The sequence below is a fragment of the Phocoena phocoena genome, chromosome 6 (assembly GCF_963924675.1).
Source record: "Phocoena phocoena chromosome 6, mPhoPho1.1, whole genome shotgun sequence".
Taxonomy (NCBI): Eukaryota; Metazoa; Chordata; class Mammalia; order Artiodactyla; family Phocoenidae; genus Phocoena; species Phocoena phocoena.
The window spans coordinates 103,089,069-103,114,084 of record NC_089224.1 but is presented as its reverse complement, the minus strand read 5'-3'; the positions used below and the strand labels follow the sequence as shown (position 1 = coordinate 103,114,084).

At 56.8% G+C, this 25,016-nt stretch overlaps 1 protein-coding gene across 3 annotated transcripts; it reads left to right on the top strand.

Moving 5' to 3' along the window:
- Nucleotides 1-774: 774 nt before the first annotated feature.
- On the top strand, nucleotides 775-23,819 carry LHX6 (LIM homeobox 6). Of its 3 annotated transcripts, XM_065878845.1 has the most exons (10): nucleotides 775-858; nucleotides 2,008-2,079; nucleotides 2,471-2,653; nucleotides 3,008-3,129; nucleotides 11,833-12,053; nucleotides 14,218-14,318; nucleotides 14,535-14,630; nucleotides 14,848-15,022; nucleotides 18,774-18,877; nucleotides 23,033-23,819. In XM_065878845.1, exons 1-10 carry the CDS (start codon nucleotides 775-777, stop codon nucleotides 23,051-23,053), a joined length of 1,179 nt encoding a protein of 392 aa, XP_065734917.1. In that variant the 3' UTR covers nucleotides 23,054-23,819. The 3 variants fall into 3 exon arrangements, with proteins under 3 accessions (XP_065734917.1, XP_065734918.1, XP_065734919.1); XM_065878846.1 differs by lacking the exon at nucleotides 18,774-18,877 and having other exon boundaries at nucleotides 23,033-23,112; XM_065878847.1 differs by lacking the exons at nucleotides 775-858; nucleotides 18,774-18,877 and adding an exon at nucleotides 1,159-1,209 and having other exon boundaries at nucleotides 23,033-23,112.
- Nucleotides 23,820-25,016: the final 1,197 nt, after the last annotated feature.

Genomic DNA, 25,016 nt, shown 5'->3' with positions numbered 1-25,016 from the left:
GTGTAGATGTCTTGTGCTCCTGTAAATGATGCGAACAGGTCATCATTTGCATCAGATGTACACAAACGTAGGAGGCATGGATTGCATCAACGGAGTATAATGTGTGACTTTATATGAAACCCAGCTCAGCCCAAGGTGTGACCATGGATCCCTCTTGTACCAGTAAGTGGGGCTGTGCCTGAGGTCTGTGGGTGCCCCTGGAGGGAGGGGCGGTGGTGAGAGCTGGGTGCGTGTGTGCCTGAGGGTGCCTTTGTATGTCAGCGTGTCTCTGAGTCTCTCCATCAGCAGCTCTGAGTTTCTGTATGTCTATATGTCTGTGTGTGTCTCTGGGTCGCTGCCTCGCTGTGTCTCGCTCTCCCTTGGCGGGGAGGGGATTGGTCACGCATGACTCATCTTGAACCGAGCGGGGCTCCAGCGGCAGGGCAGCCGCCGCCGCAGCTGGAGGGGGAAGAGGACGAGGAGGAGGGAGAGGAGGAGGGAGAGGAGGAGGGAGAGGAGGAGAAGAAGGAGGGGGCGGGGGCCTCTCCAAGTTTGTCGGGACCTTCTTCCGAGACCGCGGCGGAGGCAGCCAGGGAGGCCAGGGCTGCGCACCGGCCTGGGCTCGGGGCGGGGGCGGGGGCGGGGGCTGCGGCTGGGACCGGGCCCGGGGCGGCGGGGCCGGCGCCTCCGCTCTCCTCCAGCTCCTGCTTCAGCCTTTGCTCCCGCTGCGGCCGTGGCCCCCCTTGGCGCGGCTCTCCGCGCTGCGCGTCCGCTGAGCCCGCCGCTCCCCGGCCCATGTACTGGAAGCATGAGAACGCCGCCCCGGCGCTGCCCGAGGGCTGCCGGCTGCCGGCCGAGGGCGGCCCCGCCACCGACCAGGTGAGCGAGCGAGAGAGCGAGTGGGTGAGTTGTCCGGGCCGGGGTGGGACAGGGGCCGAGACCCAGCCGGGCCGGGCCGGGTGGCGGGCGGCCGCAGAGCGGAGGGGTGCTGGGGTGCGCTTGGGAGTGTGTGTATGTGAGTGTGTGAGCATGCAGGAGCGCGAGGGGGGGTCGCGGAAAGCGGGAACACATTATGCAAATGTTGAAGGAATTTCTCAAAAAGCGATTTAGCAAAGACACAGGCGAATCAAGAGGAGGCGAGGCGGGTATTGTCCGTCTGAATAGGCGCTGATAGCGCCAATGCGCCGGGGGTTGTGCGGGCGCAAGGCTGAGAATCTCGGCGCGGGGCCGGTCCCGGGCGCTCCGAGGGGCTGGAGGGTGCTTTTTCCCCTTCTTGGACGTCTCCGTTTTCTCTTTTTGGTCCCGTTTCGGCCCCGATGTAGCCCCTGTTTTGCTCTGGGTTTCCCTCCGACTGGCCCGCGAAAGGCGCCTGAATCCGAGTCGGTATCGCCGCACCGATTTCGCCGCGCGCGCGGGGTGGACGGGCTGCTGCTCCCAACGCTCCCGGTTTTATTTTCCTCAAGCGCCCACCCCCCATCTCTTTCTTTTCTTTCTTTCTCTCTTTTCTCCTTTTTGCATTTTGTGTCGAGAGGAGGAGAAGGGAGCGAGAAAGGGGGAGGGTGGAGGGAGAAAAAATTCGATTTTTAATTACTACCATTAAAAAATCAAATTTGCAATTCTTTGGGCGGCCTGATGGATCTCACTGATTGACAGTTGGAATTGACACTCTGGCTACCTCTTATCTTGGGCATTCACGACAATTTCTAATTGCAGGTAGTTTGTATGTGTGCGCGTGTTTTTTTTCCCCCTCAGAGGCTTGTATTGCAAGGGAACTAAGCGATTACTTCAAGAGCCACGGGTTAAGTGCAGGGAGAGGGGGAGAGAGAGGGAAAAAATCCAATCCAAATTCAAATTGCTTCATTAGAGAGACACCGCTTTTGTGGGGAAGGGCTTTAAATGCCCACTACAAAGTTAGGACTCATTGTTCCGCGCCGGTTTATATAACAGGCGCGGGGAGGCGCTGGGCTCAGGCTGCGCGGAGCCAGTTCTACAGCCGCCGCCGCCTGCGTTCCCTCCCCCCTCCCCCAGGTGATGGCCCAGCCAGGGTCCGGCTGCAAAGCGACCACCCGCTGCCTTGAAGGGACCGCGCCGCCCGCCATGGTGAGTTCGTTCGGCCCTGCTTTCGGTCCCCGGTCTCCCGGCGGCCGGGCCCTGGGGAGCTGACCGGGCTTTCCGGCCCCGAACAGCTGCCCGTGCGCTGGGGGACTACCGGAGGGCGCCGCCCCTCTCTGAGCCTCGGTTTTCTGGCCGGGAATGTGAGCTTTGACCGCTCCTGGCACCTAGGAAGCGCGTGCTAAAAGTTGGAGCCGTCCTGTCCTCTCCAGTAGGCCCTTCCATTCCTGTCCTGTAGCCCGTGGCTTGTCGTTTCGGGGGCATTTCGTTGTTAGTTGGTTCGCTGAGGCCCCAGATTTGTCTCCGAGGCAGCAGCAACGCTGGGCACCTGGCTTAGCCCTCAGCTCAGAGCGCGGCTCTCCCTCTTTCCCCACTGCAGGCTCAGTCGGACGCTGAGGCCCTGGCAGGCCCTCTGGACAAGGACGAGGGTCGGGCCTCTCCCTGTACGCCCAGCACGCCATCTGTCTGCTCACCGCCCTCTGCTGCCTCCTCCGTGCCGTCTGCCGGCAAGAACATCTGCTCCAGCTGTGGCCTCGAGATCCTGGACCGATATCTGCTCAAGGTGAGACAGGGGTGGAGTGTTGCGTGTGTTGGCGGGGTGTGGGTTGCAACCCAGAGGACTGCAGGGCAACGATGCCGGCGCCAGGTCCACTAAATTCGAAACCTGGCTCATCCCTGCCTGACTGCGTGGCTTCGGGCAAATCGTAGCATCTCTCTGCGTTCCCGGGTTCCTGTCTGAAAAATGGGCAGAGTTGATTTCTACCTCCCTGAGTCTGTGTTACAGAGGAAAAGTGGGGAAGTCCCATGTACCTTCAGAGCTCTGGCGTATCTGTCTGCAAATGGGGCCGGGGAGGCTGGGGCCAGGCGTGAAAAGAGGCCCGCGCTGAGCCGCCCCCCATCTCCACCCCCTCCCCAGGTCAACAACCTCATCTGGCACGTGCGGTGCCTCGAGTGCTCCGTGTGTCGCACGTCGCTGAGGCAGCAGAACAGCTGCTACATCAAGAACAAGGAAATCTTCTGCAAGATGGACTACTTCAGGTAGGCTGCGGCCGCTGGGCCAGCAATGTCGCCGCAGGCAGGCCACCGGCGCGCGGAGGCCGCCTTTGCGACGCGCTGTCTCTGGCTCCGGAGCCCCCGTGTCCCGAATGCTCTGGCGCGCCGCGAGGGCCCAGCCCACCGGCTCTCAGCGCCATGAACCAGGAGCTCCAGGCCGAGCGCGGGTGCCAGCACAGGTTCGGGCCGCTGATCGCCTCCGGTTGCTGTGGCCCACTCGGGTTTGGTCGCGTCTCTGGCTCGGTCTCGGATCCCGCCCGAGTCTCAGGCTCAAGTTCCGACTTCCAGCGCGTTGGTCGAGCTCTGATGTCCCCGTCTTGCCCCGATCCGCTCGTATCCCAGCCGACCTGGCTGCATCTCCGGTGCGCTCCGGCTCTGGGTTCCAACCCTACTCCTACTCCAGCCAAGCCGGCGTCTCTCCCGGGCAGGACCCTGAGCTGGGCTCCAGACTCTTGCCCTGGCTCTGGTCTCGGCTTTTACCCCGGCCGGGTTCGAGGCTGGATTCGAGTCTGGTCCGGCCCCAAGCACTAGCCTCGCATCGGTCTCGGATCCGAACCCATATTCAAGCTCATCGATCTAACTCCCGACCTCGGTCTCCGGCTCCGCCTCAACTCAGACCCCGGCATCGCTCGAGTATAGTGTTTCGAGTCTGGGTTCTGCCTGCATCCCAGGTGCCTGTTCCAGTCCCAGCTCCGTCGTCGTTTCGGGCCCCGGCTTCAGCCTCTCTGGGGTCTAGGCTCTGACTTTGGGCCGCCGGGACAGGAAGGGGGAGTCGGGCGCCGTAGCCAGGGCCCCGAGTAGGATCACCCTGGGCTGCGCTCTCTGTGCCGCGGTGCCGCGTCCCCGCCGCTCAGCTCTCAACAGCAGCCCGGCTAGTCCTCCCGCCTCTTCTCCGTCGCTTGTGCCTGGCTTCTCACCACGCAGCTCGGGCCTGACCCGGTCACGGGGTCGAGGTCACTGCGAGGTCAGAGGAGCAGCGGCTGCCGGCTCGATCCCGGCGGGAAGCGTGAAGCAGGCCTGAAGCCCGTCCAGCGGGCCTACAGAGTCCAAAGAGAGCAGAGTGAGATTGGTTCCTGGGCCGCACGCCTGTTCCCAAGGGCTTTCTCAGGAAGTGGAGAAAGCTACTCCCCTATAACCACCACCACCCCCTTCCCCAGTCCGCCGACATCCTTCCCATCCTTGCCTCGGAAGAGGTCATGGCTTCAGTCTTCCTGGGAAGACCCCAGCCCCAGAAAGATCCCCTGAGTCAGGGGATGCAGTAGAAGGCAGTGCCTCCCCCTTCCCCGGCATTGAGTCTCTGGGAACTTGGAAAGAGAGGACCTTGAATCTAGGAAGAAGCTAGCAGCATTGGGGGCTGGGGTACTCTAAGGAAACCTTAGGAAGCCTGGTTCGAAAAACGGACTCTTCCTGGTGCATGGCTGTGAGCGGCAGTGCAGCTGGAGTGTGCATGGGGAGGGGCGGCTCTGCCAGGTGGCCTGGGACTCATGGGACTCAAGGATGCTTGTGTGTCTGTCTTGTCTGGATCTGTGCAGTGGTGCTGGGGGAATGTGTCACTGAGCAGGGTGAGGGGTATGCGGACAGCGTAGGTGTTCCTTTACAACAAGCATTTGTCTTTTAGTTTATGTGTGAGTGTAGAGAGTGTGTGGCTGTGTGAATGCCGGGACCGTGTGTGTGCGCGTGCGCGCGCGCGCGCGCGCGCGTGTGTGTGTGTGTGTGTGTGTGTGTGTGTGTGTGTGAGAGCGGGCTTATCATTGTGTGGTGTGTAATCAGAGTGTGATGTCTCCCCTCCACTGTCCCATCTGACACTTAGCTGGCCAGGGCAGGAGAGGGAGGTTAGGGTCCCTGTGTAGCCAGTGCCCTGCTCTAGGCCTGACTCCAGTTGGTAAAAAAAAAAAAAGAAAAGAAAAACAAGCCAGCTACTCTTTCAGGGCTCCTTGGGTTCATCAGCTATCCAGGGACACGGCTGAGGCCTGGGAAACCCAGCAGACCTCTTCCCGTAGAGTAAGGCAGGCCTGGCCCCCTCTCCTTGCGCTCCTGGTGGGGACAGACCTGCCACCCTGTGAGCCACATGTCCTTGCTGCAGCTCCAGCCCCAGCTCATGCCCAGGCTGGACCGAGCCCCCGTGGTTGACATGCTTTCCTAGACCTTCAAGGCTTAGTCAAAACTCAGATCCTGATCTCACGGTTCAGCACCTCACTGGCTGTGGAGTCCCCCTTCCCACTGCGGTGGGGTGGGGAATGGGATGTCCAGCTGTTGTGGAGACACAGAGACCAGGCTCCACCAGGCCAGCCCTGATCACTGTGTGACCTTGGGCAAATCCCTGCATCTTTCTGTCCTCAGTGTCCTCCTACCAGGGTTATCTCTCTGAGCTGCCAAGGAGGCCAGTGAAGGGAGGAAGGCTCAGTAGAGGCTCCCTAAAGTGTAGGTGCTATGGATGTCACCACTGTCACCATTGGTGACAGGATTCCAGACATAATCCCCTAATGGCATTTCCTCAGGCAGTCTGGGGAGCAAGGATGGGGATGGGCCATTTCTGGGCTACAGGTTCTGAACGCTAATCCTTTTCCAGCAGTGACAAGAGCTCCCAAAGCAAAACTAAAACAGATTTTTGGTTAAGAAAATGGAGAGAATAAAAGCTCACATTCCTTGGGATGTGAGAAGAATTGTGGCTCTTCTGATCATTTCTCCCCCAGCCAGGTCTCCCTCCAGGCATAACTCATCCCTGGCAGCCCCACCTGTAACAAAAATAATAAAACCCACAGAAAGGGAGAGAAAAAAGCAGGCGGAGTGCCAGGCAAGGACTACTGAGTGCCCGGCAGCGTGGCAGCCCAGGCTCTGGGCGGCTGCTGTGAAGGAGCCCCTCCTGGAGAGAGCGGGAATGGGAGCACGGGAGACAGAGCCCCTCTCTAGAGCTGGGGCTCAGGGAAGGGCTGAGCGCTCAGATCCTCTAGCCCTCTGTTTCCTGAAGCCCAAGGTCGAGAGTCTGATGGGAAGTGGACTGGAGCGCTCACCCCAAAGAGAGGCCAAGATCTCTGGACAGGATGCAGGGAGGGAGGAAGTGGCCAAGACCCCCTGGAGGGGGCACTGGTAGCTTCCGAGGTCCTCTGGCTCTGGTCTTATTCCCCAGGGAAAAGTTTCCTCTCAGTTCTATCCCCTATCTTGCCCCTCCTTGACACTGGCCTGTAGACCCCTCTTCCATCTCCTTTGGCAGAGCTGGCAGCGTTGGGGACTCAGGAAGCTAGAAGTTAGGAAGGCACTCCAAGCTCATCGGGGCAGGAGGCTGCAGAGCCTGGGTGGGGAGGTGGTCCAGGGGTCCAATGCTGCTCCTGGCTTTGCATTGTTGGAAGGGATTGGTTTTCCACTGGCTGTGTGTCCTCAGTGAGGTCGCTGGACCTCTCTGCCTCTGTTTCTCCATTTGCCATCCAAAGAGAGACCTCACCAGCCTTTGTGGCTTCAACCAGATTCCCACCTCCCCTAACCGCCTGAGTCCTAGCAGAAAAAAAAAAAAAAAACTACCACCAAGAAAATGTGTATTGCTTTTAATTTCTTCACTTTTTTTGGTTTAAGACTGTTTTTTATTTTCTTCCAAGAAGTGAAAGAAAAAAAAAAGTCCTGGGGGGAAAATAGCGTTCCTTTCTGGGGCATTCATGTCTCCACTGCCCTCAGCAAGCAAAACCCCAGACAGCTGCCTCCTGCCCACCAACCTGTGGCCGCTGCCCCCCAAAGGCAGGCACGGACTGGTCTGCAGTGCCCTTCAAGCTCCTGGCCTCCTGAAGCGTCTTGCCTATTGTAGAGTGGGGGAGATGATGCCCTGAGAGAGTGGAAAGTGCTGTGCCCCGGGTCCCACCAGCGAGAGAGTGGAAGAAGGGACCAGACAGGGACGAGGACGCTGTCAGGAGACCTTACGGAGCTCTTCTCTAAGCCAGGAACTGTGTTAACCCTTTACATCTCATTGTTTTATGTCATTGACTCCTCAGATTCCCCCTGTGAGTAGGCTACTGTCATAATCCCTACATTATAGGAGGGGAAACTGAGGCCCTGAGTGGTGAGGTCACACAGCTAATAAGCGGCAGAACTGGGATAAGCCCCGGGGCTGCCTGACTCACCATCCCTGTGTCTAGATACTCAGTACTCTTCTTCTATAGCCGAGACATGTCAGCAGCCCCCCTGTGCAAGGTGGGGCCCATGCAATGGCAAAGGCCACCTCCCCCACCCCACCCCACCCCCTGTGGCCCTAGGGCTCCCACAGGGAGCACCTGCTGTGCTGTGTGACTCTCCATGGGTGGGCCCTGGGAGTACTAGGGCTGGAGTGAAGTGACCTCAGAGTCCCAGTGACTGGAGCAACTTTGCCACCAAGGTCTCTAGCCCTCTTGCCTCCTGACCACGGGAGTGGGGAGTAACGGGTTAACTGCTTCTCCTTGTGTTTATGCGGGTGGGGTTCGGTTCAGAGAGTGCCCCGGGCTGGGCCTGGGAGGGGCCCTACCTACTGCTGTCCCCAGCTTGGCGCGAGACACTTAGGGCAAGCCCGCAGCCTTCTTTCCCTCCTTCTGCCCCGAACCCAAGCTCAGACCTCGGACTCCAGCGGGAGAACCCCACCCCCTCCCCTGGAGCTAGGGTACCCCAGGAGGTTCAGAGCTGGGAAGCCGCCCCCCACCGCGGCAGAGAGCAGCCCAGCGGCCGCCAGCTGTTGGGGGACAGATGCTGGGGGAGCTGAGAGAGGCGTTCGGGGAGGGGCCTTGCGCTGGGACCTCCGAGGAGTGGGCCGTTTTAACCTCTTAGTTGCTGGTTCTGTTGTTTCTGGCTGCTTCTCCGAATGGTTTGCCGGGAAGGGGAGGAGCAGAAGGAATAGGAAGGACTCCACCTCTGATCCCCCCAGTTTGCTTCATAGACTCGCTCTAAGGCCCTCAAGCGAGCATCCTGAACGCAAAACAAGGGAAGCCTGGTTTGAGTGGCACCGCCTAGGCGCACTAGCTTCTTAATTAACAATGCCCTTCCCACTCTGAGCTTCGGTTTCCTCATGCAGAAAAGGGGTAGTTTAGTAATGGGCAGGGGTCGCAGTGAAATTCCGATGGGCTCTTTCGTTGAGGCTCATTCACCTAACCAATGACTTCCGAGCTCTTACTCGGTATCCAGGAGAGGTAGGCCGGGGGAGCGAGCCTGACTTGGTCAATGGCGCACACCTCCCTCTGCGGAGCCACTAGCACCCAGATGTCTCCGTTCCCTGCTCCGGGGAGAGAGGGCAAGGCGGTGCGCGTGGCCCACTCCGCTCCTTTCAGCAGTTACCAGGATGCGCAGCCTCCGTCCAACATCTCTCCATCCTCAGAGCGCCTCTGTGCTTTGAGCCTTTGCCCCGTGGCGCGCGCGGGGGCCCAGGGAGGGGCGCGCACAAGGCTGGGGGTGGCGGGCGATGGCCGCGCCCCCTAATCGCTTTGGCGCTCCCTTCGCAGCTCCCGAACACCCCTTTCTTGAAGTTTCGTTGTCTCCGCCGCCAATTTCGCTGCTTCCGGAATCCGGCGGCTCGGGCCTCGCAGCCCGCCTGGGAAGGAGTCTGTCGGTTTGTCAGAGCCTGGATCTGTAAGCCTCCTCGTGCCCCTTGTTTGTGTCACTGACCCCTTCCCCGGGTGGGGGACACGCTTCAGGAGCGGCCCGAAAACTGCAAAACGACCCCCCAACTCCATCCAAGGATCCAGCGGGAGGATGATTTCGTTGACTGGGCGGAGACACGGCGAGCGCAGGGAGCTCCTAGAGCTGGGGACAGCTCCTGGCATTTAGGGTGACACGCGGAGGGTGAGAAAGTTGCTGACAGGTCGCTAGCGGCTCCCGCCTCAGAGCGAGGGGATGAGGGCACTGTGAGCCGCCAACGTAGGCGCAGAACGCTCCCGGGCGTCGGGGCTCGTGGAGCGGGAAGATCAGGGATGCGAGGGGAGTCTTGGATGCGTCTTGGCCGAGAACGAGGCATCCCGCAGAGCCAAGCGCCAGGATCCGAGATGTTACATACACTCTGGCTCAGCGCACTGATCCCGGAACACGACAGGCTGGAGACGCAACGGCTCCTGCCGGCCTCTGAGGGCCCGGACCTTCGCCTCCCGGCCCTTTCAACTCCCTGGGAACGCACTCCCAGCTTACCGGAGCCTGAGGGTTCCTATGCCTTGCGCGCGGGAGTTTCCAGGTCCCAAGGCCCGGAGTGGGGATTGCGACTTGGTCAGACCAGGTCCCTTTCCTGTTCATACACCGGGATTCAACTCTACGTATCTCCCGTCCGGCTGCTTTCGCAGGTTCTAGGGGTTCTTTTTGCACTTCGGAGGGGACCTCAACCCCTGCCCCACACTCCGTGTGGTCTTGGCGAAGTCACTTGTCCACCCTGAACCTCCGATTCCACGTGTGCAAATTGGGTGCCAGAGTCCCCATTTCACGTGGTTGCGGCGAGGGGGATGCAAAGAAAGAGTTGCGCCCCAGGACGCTGGAGCGCAGCGAGGGTTCTGCACCCGGCTGGCCCTTCTTCCTCCCTTCAGAGGCCCGGAAGTTCTCCCAATCCTGAGCCGGACCTCGGAACTTGGGGTCGGCCCCTCGGCGGGAGGAGGCTCCGGTGGGCAAAGCGGCTTCCTCTCCTTTTTACTGAGAGATTGCGAACGGAGACGGCGGGCTGTGCCGGGGAAGCCGAATTTCCGGGGTCGGGAACCACTTCTGTCTGGGAGGCAATTGACCGAACCCGCAAAGGTGCGCAGCGCTGCCTGAGCGAACCGCGCCGCCCGCCGACAGGGTCCCCTAGGGCTCCTTGTCTGACAGAGCGGCATGGCACTGGGGGTACGTCTAGAGCCGGGGCTGGCAGAGGCCTCCGCTCTGCTGCGCTCAGGTCAACCCGAGGCCGTTTATTCAACCGGCAGCTGCTTGCATCTGCCAAGGCAGGCGAGGCTGTAACCTGGGCGCATTTGCTGGGCTGGTTCCTCCACGCACTCAAAGGCATTTCCGAGTGCTCTTTTGGGTGGAAATGTGCCTCTGGGGACACAGAGGCAGATCTTCTAGCTCCTTTCCCAGGAATGCCAGGGGTGGAAGGGAGAGCCAAGAAACCTGACATTTACAAACGGGTGTGATCATTGCCGAGAAGGTGGTGCTGGGAGCTGTGGGACTGGGGGTGTGGGGGGGAGGGTGGGAAGAGGGAACAGCCTGTGCGAAGGCCTGGGGTGGGAAAGTGCTTCAGAGGGGGCCATAAGACCTGGAACCAACCTTCCACTGTAGCTGACTGGGGCTCATGCTTGAGTGTAGGGTGAGGGATCTTGAGGAAGGTTAGGGAGGAGAGGAGCCAGAGAGGATGTGGTCTGTTGAGCTTTGTAAACTCCCAAGGATCTTGGACCAGATCCTGAGGGTAGAGTGGAGCCACCAGAGGATTTTAAGCAGGGCAGCGGACAGGGTAAAGTGTGCATGCTGGAAACTTCCCTGTAGCCACTACGTGGAGGATGGGTGTGGAGACTGGCAGCGAGGGGCGCATGGTGGGAGCCTGGTTTAGGAGGGCAGTGGTGGCAGTGGCGAGGAGGAGATGGGTCCCAGAGATACTTAGGAAAGGGAACCAACAGCGCCTGATGATTGGTTGGATGGGGGATTGAGGAGAGGGAGGAGTGTACGATTTAGGTTTCTAAGCTTGAGAGGCTGGATGGGTGAAAGCACCATACCCTGAAACAGTGTGCACCAGAGGAAACTGAGGCTCAGAGGGTCCGGACAGGGTCACAGAGTGAGTCATTCACTTCAAGAACAAATTTTCCCTGGTGCTCTGGGGACAGGCCTTGGGCTGACTTCTGGGACAGGGCAAATCAGACTGCTGCTTCCTGGAGGGGCTCCCAGTCTGGTGGTGGAGGCAGCCACACCCAAATAGCCACACCACACAAAAGGGGAGGGAGAAGGGGAAGAAGCAGGATCAAGGAAGGCTTAAGGGAGAGTGGGGCATTTGATCTGGGCTTTTTTGTCTTGTTAGAATGACACAGGACTCCAGAGTCTGGGACTAGCTGGTTACTTAATAGACTACAAAGCACTAAACAAATAGCCGTAGCTGCTGTTGTCACCTAGTTCAGCTTAGGGCAAGGAAAATGAGAACTCAGAGAGGTTAAACAATGTGCCCAGGGTCACAAAGCTAGTAAGGGCATATCTGTCTATGCTTCCAAGAAACTCTGAGCTTCTCTACAGCTGGGTTACCGTTTATTCATCTCTGGAGTCATACTGGCTAGGAGTTCTCTCCTTGCAAGCTGTGTGACCTTGTGCAAGTTACTTTACCTCTCTGGTCCCCATTTTCCTCATCTGCAAAATGAAGATTACTTGGGACGATCAGCATAAAACACTTAGAATCTTGCTGGGCAAGTGGTTAAGTGCTCATAAATCTGCCTATATTATTACTACTATTAAATTTTCCCTAACACTTATATTTTAATGAGCAAGTTAATACTATATACAAATGTTAAGTGATCATTGAGGAAAATTTGGAAAACTCAGAAAAGCACCAGGAAGAAAATAAAAACCACCTACCAGCTTGCCTTCTAGGTGGGACTTGGCTGCAGGGGGTGGTGAATCCAGCCAAAGGGAAATGCACGCGTGAAGGCCCTCAGGAACCTGGGCACGGCCGGGCCACTAGGATTTGGATGGCCTGTCTGAGCCTCGCCACCCCCTCCCCTTCGCCCCCCACCCCCACCCCGTGTCCTTCAGCCGATTTGGGACCAAGTGCGCAAGGTGCGGCCGACAGATCTACGCCAGCGACTGGGTCCGGCGGGCACGCGGCAATGCCTACCACCTGGCCTGCTTCGCTTGCTTCTCGTGCAAGCGCCAGCTGTCCACGGGCGAGGAGTTTGGCCTGGTCGAGGAGAAGGTGCTCTGCCGCATCCACTACGACACCATGATTGAGAATCTCAAGAGGGCCGCCGAGAACGGTACCCAACCTGCCCCGCCCCGCCCCGAAACTGGCCGCCCCTCGGCTCCCCAGCCTTCTCTGACGACCACCACCCCCCCAGCACCCCAGGGACTGCCCACACTTCGCTAGAGCCAGTTGCCCCCTTTATCACCTGCAGGCAGCATGGGGGTGGGGCTGCACACGGATCTGGCCGCTTCTGGCTCCACCATTTGTTTGAAAGTTGGAAGTCACAGCCGGTCCTTGCAAATTATGTTTCCTAATCTGTAAAATGGGGCTGATGGTAGGATACCTCAAAGCTAGATGAGCCGATGTGCTGTGAAGCCGAGAGGCGCTCAGTGAACCCTAGAGATGATTCTCATAGTGGGGCAGCCTACTCCACCTTTGGACAGCTCTGGTTGGCCTGGAGGCTCATCCCCTCCAGTTTCCTGGAACAAGGCTTGGGCCCGTCTGCGAGAGATGAAGTGACCCTCTTCTCCCAACTCCCACCGCAGCAGCTACAGGCCAGAGATCTGGGGGTGGGGTTTTCATCCTGGACTGTAAGGAGAGAGGCCTCTGAGTCCGGAGACCCAAGCTTCAGGTTTGCTTCTGGCGTGTTGTGCTGACATACAAAGTTTCCTTTTCTCTCTGGGCCTCAGTCTCCCTAGTTTCAAGATGGATATTGGACTAGAAAGATCCCTAAATCTCTTCTGGCTCTGATACTGTGATTTCCCAAGACAGGCTCAGAGACAGGGTCCAGGTCTTCCTGGGATCATGGGGGCTGAGTCATAAAGTGTCTGCCCCGTCCCCAGTGCCTCTGAGGAGGAACTAGTCTAGACGTCCCCAGAGTGTTCTTGGCCATGGCCACAGCAGATCCATCACTTTCTCCAGCCAGGATCAGGGCTGAGTGGGTCTAGGTGGGGAGCAAATGAAGCTGGGGTGCTCTGAAGTTACCTGCAAGTAACTGGGCAAGTCAGTTGTGGAGCTGGGATGGAAGTCCAGGAGTTAGAGGTTCCCCCACACCATGGCTCAGGAGTGACTCCAGGCTCCTTCCATACCTGGACCAACCGGGACTACCCCTAGTCACAACCTTGCCAATTACACTCCAGCTCTCACAGTCAGGCCTGACTCCAGACTCCTACCACGCAGGGAACCTGAAGGCTTATGGTCTCAGGACTCCTTTACTGACCAGCCCTCAGTTTTGGCTACTGGTTTACTTTTTAATCTTAAACACACACATGCCCATTATAGAAAATTAAGAAAAGATGGTTAAGCAAAAAGAAGAAAATAAAGACCACTTCGAATGCCACCACCCCTCATATTCTAGTGTCTATCTTCCCAGATTTCGTTCTATGTCTGTATGTTGGAGTGTTTGTTTAGTGTTTTTCCTAATTAAAAAAATTATGAACAGTGGTGGAATTCCTGGAGATTTTTATTTTCTTCTTTGTGCTTATCTGAATTTTCTGAGGTTTTGGCAAGGAGCATGTTATTACCTTTGCATTGCAAAAAATGAGGTTCTAAAAACTAAAATGGGAATACATCTAGTGTGATTATAAAAGTAATGTAAATGGAAAGAGAATAACTAACGTATACTCCAGTTAGCAAAGTTAAACCTTAGAGAAATAAGGTGATGAGACACGTGATTGTTGAAAAAACTTCAAAAGTTGCAGAAACATTGAAAGTAGAGTCTTCATAATTGCACTCCCTCCTGCTAACACTTTGGTGTATATCCTTCCAACCTTTTTTGCTCCCATCCGTTTTTACAAAATTAGGATCACAGTTCTGTAACCTGCCTGCTTCCCATCTCCGCCAGCCCTTGGTTTCCCCAGTTTATCAAGGAGGGAGCCCAATTTGGGGCGCTAGAGTCAGCCAGCTGTCAGAATACCAGTCGAAAGGTCCAGAGCTGGGATTTTCTTCTCTCTGAACCTCAGTTTCCTGCGCTGTAACACGAGGATAATGTCGCCCGTGCTCAGGGCTGTGAGACATAAAGGGCACACCGAAAGAGAAGCGTCTGGTACTGAGCAGACGCTCAGAAGTGGAAGCCCCTTCCCCAAAGACTGAGCTCAGGGACTAGGACCCTGGGATCCCCCCTCCCAGCCCACTCCGCTCCCGACACTTCCAGGGACCAGCTCCCCCCACCCCCGTCCTTTCCAGGCTGCCACTAGAAGAGATGGGGACGCGTGGTCAGCCACTTCTGTCGCCCTCAGGGAACGGCCTCACGCTGGAGGGGGCAGTGCCCTCGGAACAGGACAGTCAGCCCAAGCCGGCCAAGCGCGCGCGGACGTCCTTCACCGCCGAGCAGTTGCAGGTACCTTGGCGGGCCGCGAGTGGCCGGGTGTGGGCCGGGCCTCGGAGTGGGCGGGGCTGAACGGGCCTCCTGACTCCGCCCCTCTGCCCGACCCGCGGGTGGCGGGGAGGGGCTGTAGCTGTCTGGGGCGTGGCCTCCGGGCCGGAGCCTCTGATTGGGCCGGGGCCTTGGCGACCTCGGCGGGCTCGTGCCTCACCGCCCCGCGGCGCCTGGCAGGTTATGCAGGCGCAGTTCGCGCAGGACAACAACCCCGACGCGCAGACGCTGCAGAAGCTTGCGGACATGACGGGCCTCAGCCGAAGGGTCATCCAGGTGGGGCCGGGGGTGGGCGGGGCCTTCGGGTCTGGGGCGGGGCCTAGGGACCTTGGGGGTGGGCCCTCGAGCGCGTAGCTGGGCTGCGGAGCCGCGGGTTCGGGGCGCACGTGGCCGCCCTTCCTCAGTTGGCGACGAGGCAGTCCCTCCTGGGGTCCCCCGGCGGCGCGTCCGACTCTTTTCCGCGAGGCTGAGGCTGCTGAGGCTGTCGTTCCAGGTGTGGTTTCAAAACTGCCGGGCGCGTCATAAAAAGCACACACCACAGCATCCCGTGCCGCCCTCCGGGGCGCCGCCGTCCCGCCTCCCCTCCGCCCTGTCCGACGACATCCACTACTCCCCGTTCAGCAGCCCCGAGCGGGCTCGCATGGTCACCCTGCACGGCTACATTGAGAGTAAGTGACCGCCACAGCCTGGTCGCCCGGCCTGTGGGAGAGGGGGGTGTAGATGAGCGCTCGTGGGCGGCGGAGGCATGGGGAGCCTCGTGCGTGCAGACGAGGGTTCCGCAGTCCCTCGGACCTAGTGGTTGTGGAGAGGAGTTAAGTGCCCTGGCTCTGCCTTAGAGGGACTCGACCCTTAGTAGAGGCAAGCTATTAAGCCGTTCAAAAAATATTGGTACTTTCCAAACATCCACTCGGTGCCAGGCCCCGGGGACTAGGGAGAGAACAAGATGGCTAAAGTCCTGTCCTGGGGAGCCTGGGTTCTGGTGGGAGAGACATGGAACAATACGAGATAGATGAGCGTGTGGTGTTAATTGTGGTGATTCCTGTAGTCAAGATGCTGGCTGGGAGTGTCTGGAGATGTTGCCTGTCAGTGGGCTGAGACCAGAAGGATAGGTAGGAATTCGTGAGACACAAGGAGTGGGGAAATAGGGGTGCAGGCAGCAGAGGAACCGAATGTAGGCAGAAAGCGTGGCATGGGTGCGTTTGGGGTTGCAGAAGAAAGCCAGGGTGGCAGGAGTACCCAAGGTTGTGAGGCCGTGGGCAAATCACCTGACCTCTTTGAACCTCAGTTTCCTCATCTGTAAACTGGGACATTAATAATGCCTACTTCACAGGGTTATGAGGATCCACTCATGTGTTCAGTTAATATTTTTTGAGTGCCTTCTGTGCCTTCTGGGATACAACTGAAAACACAACAGACCAAAGCCTGTGTGCTCCCAAGGCTCACGCTGCAGGACAGGAGAGGGGGGAGAGAGAATAAACGAATAAAGGATGGAGGGCAGGCCTGTCAGTGGGGACTGAGCACTGTGGTGGAGAGGGGGTGGCAGGTTGTGGTGGAGTGACCTTCGAGCAGGAACCTGGGGGAAAGAGAGAGAGTAGGCTTGTGCATTTCTGGGGGATGGACATTCAGTGAATCTGCTGTTGAGCAGGTGCTTATCACAGATTTTCTTTCCCTTTGAGGTTGTTTCTATTGATTGTTTCCTCAAAGCTGGGCATGACCAGAAATATAGCAGTGATGACAACATACCCACAAACTCAAACCCTCCCTCTCTGGCTCCAAGGGAAAGAGAAGGGAGGTCAGGGAGAGCACAGCTGTGTCCTGAGTCCCTGCCATGTGCCAGGCACTGTCCTACCACATGTTTCTAAACATCACCATCCCATTGTACAGATGAGGAAACCAAGGGCCAACAGTAAGTTAGTGGGAGCCAGGTTCCTTAATGATTGAATGTGGGCTTTAGCATCCGACTGCGGGGCTTCGGATCCCGTCCCTGTCACTTACTAGCTGTGTGACATTGGGTAAGCTTCTTAGCATCCTTGAATTCCAGTTTCCTCATCTGTAAAAAATGAGGACAGTAAGAATCCAAGCCCTTTTAAAAAACGGAAAGAATACGTATCTCAAAGCAGTGTTGCGAGCATCAAATGAGATCCTTGACTTAACGTCCTCGGCATTTAGTAAGTGCTGGATGAGTACTAGCTGCCCTTGTGGAGGTGGCAGTGGCTCTGGTTGGTGGAGCTGAGAGTGTAGAGCCCTGCTCACCGTGCCAGGCTGTCAGTTGGAAACAGTGTCTCTTTGTTCTGTTCCATTTCTGAACCATCTGCTTAGGAGGAGGGACTTTTTTCCCCCTTTCTTTTTGAAACAATGACATGTTCAGGCTGCAGAGAGCCCATTGATGATCTAGTTCATCTGTTAAAGGAGCCAAGGACCAGGGGCTCTCTAGGTACCAGGAGTCTGGGCCACCAGCCGGCACTTGCTGTGGAGTTGGTAATGGATCTAGGTGGCCCTGTGGGGAGTGGGGCCATGGCCTCGGGAGCTGTGCCGGGCCTCTGCCCACACGGTTTGTCGGCCAAGTCTAGAACTGTCTTGGACACCTAGAGAAGGGGCTGAGGTACCCTTTCCTTTTCCCCTTAAGGCGAACCCAGCTCAGGGCAGGAGGCATCAAGGGTGTTTGGACCTGCTGTCTCTTGCTGTGTGACTGAAGGTCACCCTAGCACTCTTCTTCGCCGTGCACTAAATTCACAGGTTCCTGAGCTTCCCGGAGACTTCGAACTTGGAATATGATAAAAAAACTTTGGAATCAGATTCCAGAAATATGCACACACGCAGTTTCCCATGTAATCTCAGGCTGTTTGTGGACCCCTAAAACCCCCCAGGTTAAGAATCCCCCATCTTATACAACCACCTTATTCTACAGACGAGGGAACTGGGGCTCAGAAAGGAACAGTGACTTGTCCTAAGTTACATATCAATTGTAAGTCTCTGTACAAAGCTCTTTCCCCTCTGACCAAAGAGGGTGAAGTGCAGAGAAGAGCAAGGCCATAGACTTCTCCACTGTAGTGGTAAAGAGGCTGAAGCATGAGAGATTTGGGTCAGACATAAGGACGGACTCCCCCCACCCCCGCCACCGCCAATTTTAGATGTTGTACAGAGACCCATTCAACAAATTAGATGCCATGCCTCATTCTAGATCCTGGAAATCCACAAAGATCTAGAATCTAGAAAACAGACAAAAATTCCTCCTTACATTGGAGCTTGCATTATAGCTGGCAAAGACAGATAATATCAAATAAAAAATAAAAAATATACAGTAAGTCAGATGATGGTAAGTGCTAAAGAGGAAAAATAAAGCTGAGAAGGATGACAGAGAGGGTAGGGTTGGTGTTGGGTTGCAATTGTAAATGGATGGTCAGGGAGAGCATCATAAAGAAGGTGACATATGAGTGCAGAGTCCTCTAGGGTGTGGGGGTAAAGCCTTGGTGATTCTTGGGAGATAAGAAGGTACAGTGCACCAAGGGAGGATTCTAATGGATGGGGTACAGCCTTGCATGTAGGAGGTGTTCTGTACATATTCGTTTCTTTTTCTTTTTTTACTTTTTTAATTTCAATGTTGATTTACAATGTTGTGTTAATTTCTGCTGTACAGCAAAGTGATTCAGTTACATATATATGTGTATATATGTATATATACATACACACGTTCTTTTTTTTATATTGTTTTCCATTATGATTTGTCAGAGAATGTTGAATACAATTTCCTGTGCTATACAGTAGGACCTTGCTGTTTATCCATTCTATATATAATAGTTAGCATCTGCTAACCCCAAATTCCCACTCCACCTCTCTCCCACCCAGCCCGCCTTGGCAACCACAAGTCCGTTCTCAATGTCTATGAATGTGTTTCTGTTGCACAAAAGTTCATTTGTGTGATAGTTTAGATTCCACATATAAGTGATATCATATGGTATTTGTCTTTCTCTTTCTGACTTACTTTACTTAGTATGATAATCTCTAGTTGCATCCATGTTGCTGCAAATGGCATTATTTCGTTCTTTTTTATGGCCGAGTAATATTCCATTGTATATATGTACCACATCTTCTTTACCCATTCATCTGTCGATGGACATTTAGGTAGTTTCCATGTCTTGGCTATTGTGAATAGTGCTGCTATGAACATAGGGGTGCCTGTCCATACTCATTTATGAGTTTATTTATCAGTGAGCTAGACAGTTATCGTGTAACACTTTATAGCTCATAAAGAATTTCACGTAGAAAAATGGTACCCTATTGAAATTTTGCCCAGGACCACCCAGCTGGTAAGTGGCAGAGGTGAAACTGGCCCCAGGGCTCCAGCCTACCGAGCCTGGGGCTGGTGGGATCCTGCATGGAGGCTGGGGGATGGGCTCCAAGGCATCCTCTCGTCCACAGGTCAGGTACAGTGTGGGCAGGTGCACTGCCGGCTGCCTTACACCGCGCCCCCCGTCCACCTCAAAGCCGATATGGATGGGCCACTCTCCAACCGGGGTGAGAAGGTAAACGGAGCTGGGTTGGGTTGGGTGGGTCAGAGCCACCTTGCCAGGAATGGCTTCCTGGCAGGATTCTCATCGCCGAGCAGGCACCATGCCACTTTGTGGCAGACCCTCTGCCCAGACACTCAGGCCCCCACTGTGCCCCCGAGGTAGTACTCCCTCAAGCAGGTGCCAGTGTGTTCAGCGCGCATGGCCAGCCTCCTCACAGCGCGCCCGCCCGTGGCTGGCCTTCTCTTTTTCAGATTTGTGGATTTAGTTACTTTGCTCAAACTTGGCGGTCCCGAGGAGGGCTTATATATCACACACCACCCCGCCTCCCACCATCTCACGGGTTTCTCCTACTTCCTCCTTTGTATTCCTGTCTGTTGGGAGTGAATATCCCGAGCTGGTGGGGCCCGGGGACAGCAGGCCAGCCAGTGACCGTGGTCAACTGGTAAGGCCTCCTTTGTGGAACCCGATCTCTGGTTGTCTCAAGCATTAGGACTGGACACCCAGAACGGTGCTTGGACATTGCCCAGTCCAGTGGCTTGAAAGCTTTGTTTTAAGCCCGGGAACCCGTTTGTTTACTCTTTTCCATAACACAAGATGCAGATGAAAGGGGGTGGAGCTGCTCTGGGTGAAACTGCGGAGTGAGTAGGGCCCTCACCTCCGGCTCAGCTCCCAGACACTTCCCAGCAAGCCTTGAAAGCCACTGCTCTCAGACACCCTCTAATTTTAGAGACGGGGAAATTGAGGCCCAGGTGGCTCAAGGTCACAGAGCCTGAATGAGAACTTGTGCCTTGATTCGTTCACTCATTCAGCCGACATTCACTATGTACTGACTGTGCCCGCAAGCCCCGAGTTAGTTGCCAGGAGCACAGAGATGAGGAAGGCATATAGTCCCTGCCCTCGAGGAGGCCAACAGTTGCAACAAAGGGTGATCAAACTGCGACGCAGAGGCCAAGGGAGCTGGGGGGTGGGGCGCAACTCAGGAGAGACACTGGAAGGTTTCCTGGACGCAGGCACGTCTGAACCTCAGAGTTCAGCCGGGAAGGCGTGAGCCGCCACGGCTCTCAGGCAACCCAGAGCAATTCATTGCTGCTGGCACACAGGCTTGGGAGGAAAAAGAGTGAGAGGCGGAGGCCTTGGGCTGCCAGGTGAAGGCGTGGTGGGCCCTGGAGGCCTCTTTTACAAGCATCACTATAGTGGTCCTCGGAGAGGCAGGGAGCCCCGGGAGTCATTGGGTGTGCTGGGCCAGGGAGACAGGGCCAGGCCTTCGAGCTGAGTGCAGTCTTCATGTGCCTCAGCGTCATTGGGGCAGCTTGTAGAGATGCAGATTTCCCAGCCTCGCCCCTAGAGAGCTGGTGGGGAGTTCTGGGACGGGACCCCGGGATCTGCGGGTGTAATACCCAACCCCAGTGATTTTGGCAGGCAGACAGGCGTGGGACTACTCCTCCAGGACAGCCCCTCTTACTCTGCCTCCTAATTAAACACCTGCTGTGTGCTAGGCTCTGTGCTGGGCTCTGTGCTGGGTACCGTGGGGAAAGTAGATGGTGCGGAGGTACGGACAGCCCAGTAGGACCAGTAGGTTTATAAGTAAATGGTAGTACATATTCAGCCCCACATCCCGCAGACCCCAGTGGCGGGTGAGCACGCCCCAGGAACGTCCCCTCCGAGATAGTCATACAGGAAGGGCTGCTTTTGGTTGAAGCACTTTACACGTGTTGTCTGATGCCACCCAATCACCCTGTGGATATGAGGAGGGCATCGTCATGGTAAAGATGAGGAAACAGAGGCTCAGAGAGGTGACACAGTTTGTCCGGGGCTGCAGCAAGTCTGTCAGACTCTGAAGTCCGCCTGGTTCAGTAGTGACCTCCTTCTGCGCCGCGCTTCACAGTTTACACAGCGCTCTCTGACCTCGCCCTTCACTGTCGCCCTAGGAAGAGGACTGTGGTTGATGCCGTTTCATAACTGCAGAAACTGGGTCTCAGTCAGAGCAGCAGCTTGCCCAGGGTCACACAGTGAGCGTGGGTACAAGCTGGCCTCCATCCTAGGACTGCCTGCCTCGGAGCTGCCCCCGTCCTGTGGGAGAGTTTGTCCTGTCACACCTGGCACCGGGACTGCAGAGGCGAGCTGGCGTGGTCCCTATCCTCAGGGAGTGGGTGGGTGGCTTAGAGCAGGAGGCAGGCAGCCACATCCCAGCTTGACAGGGCAGTTGCGGTGAGGGATGCACGTGGCCTTCGAGGATTCAGAAGAGGGAGTGGCCAGCTCTCAGGAAGAAGCGGGGGACACGAGGAGCCCGTGCCGAGGCAAGGAGGCTTGGAGGGACCTGGATTTGAGGGATGGTGGGGGGTTTAGTGCGGCTGAGGCCTTGGGTGGGGTGGGAGCTGACAGGGGGTCACATAATGAAGGCCTTGCACCTTCAAGCAAGGGGCCTGGGCATTATCTGGAGGGGAGAGGGGAGCCTTGCAACAGATTAGGGCTGGGCTCAGCTCTTGGAGGTGAGCCCTCGTCTCCTGGTTTCTCAGCTAAGCCTGTGGTTATGTCTGGTTCAGCCTGAAGGATGAGCCGGTCTGGGGTCTGGCAGCTTTGGCCGTGGACGTTTTCTGGCCCCTGGGTTTGGCTGCTGAGCCAGAGTTTTTCTCTTGCTGGGCCATATCCCCAACTTCATGTCCAGCGGCTCTGCAGAAAAATGTCTCCGCCTCCTCCATGACCTTCCGCCCTCTCACTGCCAGACCTTCCTGCCAGCGGCCAGGGACCTTTTCTGTCCACATCTTGCCAGCCTGGCGGGCTGTGTGTATGACCAGTCAGTGCAGAACTGCATGGGCTTTCTCCCAAGTCCCTCCGGGCCTGAGCCAGCCTAGTGAGGAGGAGACTCAGGGCCCCCTAGGGCAGCCCCCTGAACCCACTCATCAAGACCAGCACTGGCCTGGCCGGGAGAACAGTGCTCTGAGCATCTGGGGTAGCACCCTCCACCTCCACCACATCATCATTTGGCCACACCTGCCTGTGAGCTTCCAGGACCACATTTTTTTTTTTTTTTTTTTTTTTTGGTATGCGGGCCTTTCACTGTTGTGGCCTCTCCCGTTGCGGAGCACAGGCTCCGGACGCGCAGGCTCAGCGGCCATGGTTCACGGGCCCAGCCGCTCCGTGGCACGTGGGATCCTCCCAGACCGGGGCACGAACCCAAGTCCCCTGCATCGGCAGGCAGACTCTCAACCACTGCGCCACCAGGGAAGCCCCAGGACCACATTTATTCCCGGTCATGGGCCCAGATCCCACAGTTCAGAGCTTGGAAGGCTCTTAGAAATCAGGGCCCGGCCGTTATCGATCAGATGGAGAGACTGAGGCTTATGGAGGGGAAGCGTCTTTCAGAGTCACCCCTCTTGAGAGAGCTTCTGTTCGGAAGAGTCCAAAGTCAGGCAGACATCCCAGAGACCAGAGGGGAGCACGGCCCAAGGTGGGGTGAGTGGGCGAGGCCGTGTGATGTGGCAGACCGGACCCCAGCTCAGCCACCTTTTCTCTTTGAGACCTGGGAACACACCCACTGTGTGTCAGGCACCTGGCGTGTCTGAGCCACCTGCCTGTCGAGGTGCTTGGCTGCATGAAGGGCTTGGCCTGTTGCCTGGTGCTTGGTAGGCACCGCTGGTAACTGTCAGGGTGGCCTGGAGAGGAAGAGACAGTGGGTCTAATGAAGAGAGCTTGTTCAAGAACCTAGGCCTGGGTTGCAGTGCTGGGTCCACCTCTTCCTGGCTGTGTGATTGCGGGCTCACTGAGTTTCACCTCCCCGGCCTCAGCGGCCTCCCCTGTAAAGAGGAGATGGTGGTGGGACACCCTCGTGGGGCTGAGGTGAGGCTTCTGTGAAATCATGCAGGTGTGCACTGTGCCCAGTGCCGGGTACAGTGCCCAGGAGACACTTGCTGCTGCTCTTGGATTTCACCAGCTCCTCCCCATTCTGAGAGAGAGGTGTTGTCATCCCCATTTTATAGATGAGGAAACAGGCTCAGAGAGGGGGAGTGAGTTACCCAGGGCCCCGCAGCAAGTAAGTGTCTGCGCCAGGATTTGAGCCTAGATGTGGGCCCTGGGCCCGCCTCCTTCTCCATGCCTTCGAGGACTTCTGGGGCGCTACCAGGTGGGGCAGGCCCTGGCTCAGCCCCCTCCCACGCCCTCCTCTTGCAGGTCATCCTTTTTCAGTACTAACGCTGCCGGCACTTCCGCATCTGAGCATGGGCGCCCGGCAGCTGCCCCTCAGCCGCTGAAATCCGGAGTCCGAGCCGCTGCCAGGGATCCACCCGCTCTGCCTCCACCCCTCATCCGCCATCCTGCCCACCACGAGCTGGGCCCCTGGGCCTGGCCTTCCCCTCTCCTGCCGAGAACCAGAACCCGCCAGGAGCACCGCGGAGCCCTCCTCCCTGAAGGCAGAGCTCCCTGAAATTTGGAGCCAGGGTGAAAACAACAGCCTGTGTTTCCCATTTAGACAGGAGTCGTCTTCAACTTAAGCTGATTACAGTAGCAAAAGGCCGAATTGAATCGCACGACGCCAACAGCCTTCCAATTTACAGGTTTTCTTTCCTCCCATATTGGCCTTTATTTACTACTTCCTTGGAACCATCTCTGAATTCTGAATAGCGGACAACCCCCAATGTTATCCACTCTGTTGCTTTTGTTTGGAAAACTCTACAGTGTTTGTGGGATGTCCCCAAAGGAAAGCTATGTTCTAATTTTATCATTTCCATCTGTCTGGTTATGTCAAGTTAATTCAGAGAGAGAAGAGACACTGACCAACCCTGAGAGGCCCAACAGGGCACAGAAGGAGGCCTGCCCAGGGGAAAAGCGGGGGCCGGCGGGAGGGGGCGGGGCAAGGACCCCCATGGGTTTGGAGGCCCAGGAGAAGGATGCGGCACACTGGACTGGGAGAAGTACTAGCCATTTTAAGGAGAGGACAGAGGAAACTCGGGGTGTGTGTTGGGGACCCTGCTTTCACCTAGTTATCCAGCATATGTGCAGGAGACATAGAGGAGGTGGTGTTTGATCTGTGTGGTGACATTTCTGAACGCTTGGACAAGTTAGAATTGGGGACCGTTGTTGGCTACTTGACTCCTGATGGGGGTGCTTGGGCCACGTCTTCTTTGGGGGGACCTCTCATGGGGGAGCTGGGGAACAGAGCCCAGGGAAAGGGCAGAGCTTTCACTCTGGACCCACCTTTGAGTAGAAAGAGAGTGCCTGCTGCCTAGGTGAGTGTACTTCTGGGGTGCTACCAGGCGGGGCAGGCCCTGGCTCAGTAGAAAGAGGGTGCCTGCTGCCTAGGTGGTAGCACCCCAGGATTCTAGCTGGCACTTCTGGGCTTCCCCACCAACCCTGCCCAGAGCCAGTCCCACTCACTCCAGAGAACACAGGCCAGACACAGCTGTGCTCACATCCACCCTGTCCCGCTGCAGCTCTTCCACCCCAAACAAAAGGGCTTGGGCTACACAAGACCATGATTTATGTTTTCAGGGGACCCCGTTTGTCCCAGGCTAATCCTGTAATTTTAGAATGACTTGGGTGTCCTGATGCATTTCCCACTAGAGGCTGCTAGTAAGCATGTTTCAGCCCAAGTCCTCCTTCCTGCTTTGATTAACCTGATATGTTGTTTTCGGAAGGAGACTCTAGGACAGGGAAAGCAAGTTCATGGTACCTAGGTGTCTGCTGCCCCGGTTTCACCCATGGCAGACATCGCTAATCGATCACAGCACTCTCTATCTCGCCGAGTCTGGATAAGGGTTCGGAATCCACATGCTTGAAGTTGGCACTTAACGTGAAAAACGATATGCTCTTCTTACTCTGGGACCTGGAGGAGGGCTGGGCCCGGGTGCAGCCCAAGAAGGGAACTTGCTTCTTTTCCCTTTCAAAGACAGTTCCAGCTGACTCAGGGCAAAGGAAAGACACCCCTCAGAATGTGATCAGTGCAGCTTGGTTCAGAACTCACCCGGTGAATAGAGTGTGCCTGGCCCTACCCTTGGAGCTGATGTTAACCGGAGCAGCTTGGGCCCAGTTCCTGGTGACTGGGGAGCTCTAATCTTTCCTTTGACGTGGTGCGTGGCCAGCCGAGCCATGCCCAGGGTCACCCAGTACCCGCTCTGCCTTGAGCCTCCCCCCAGGGTCTGTTCCTTGCGTGGATCAC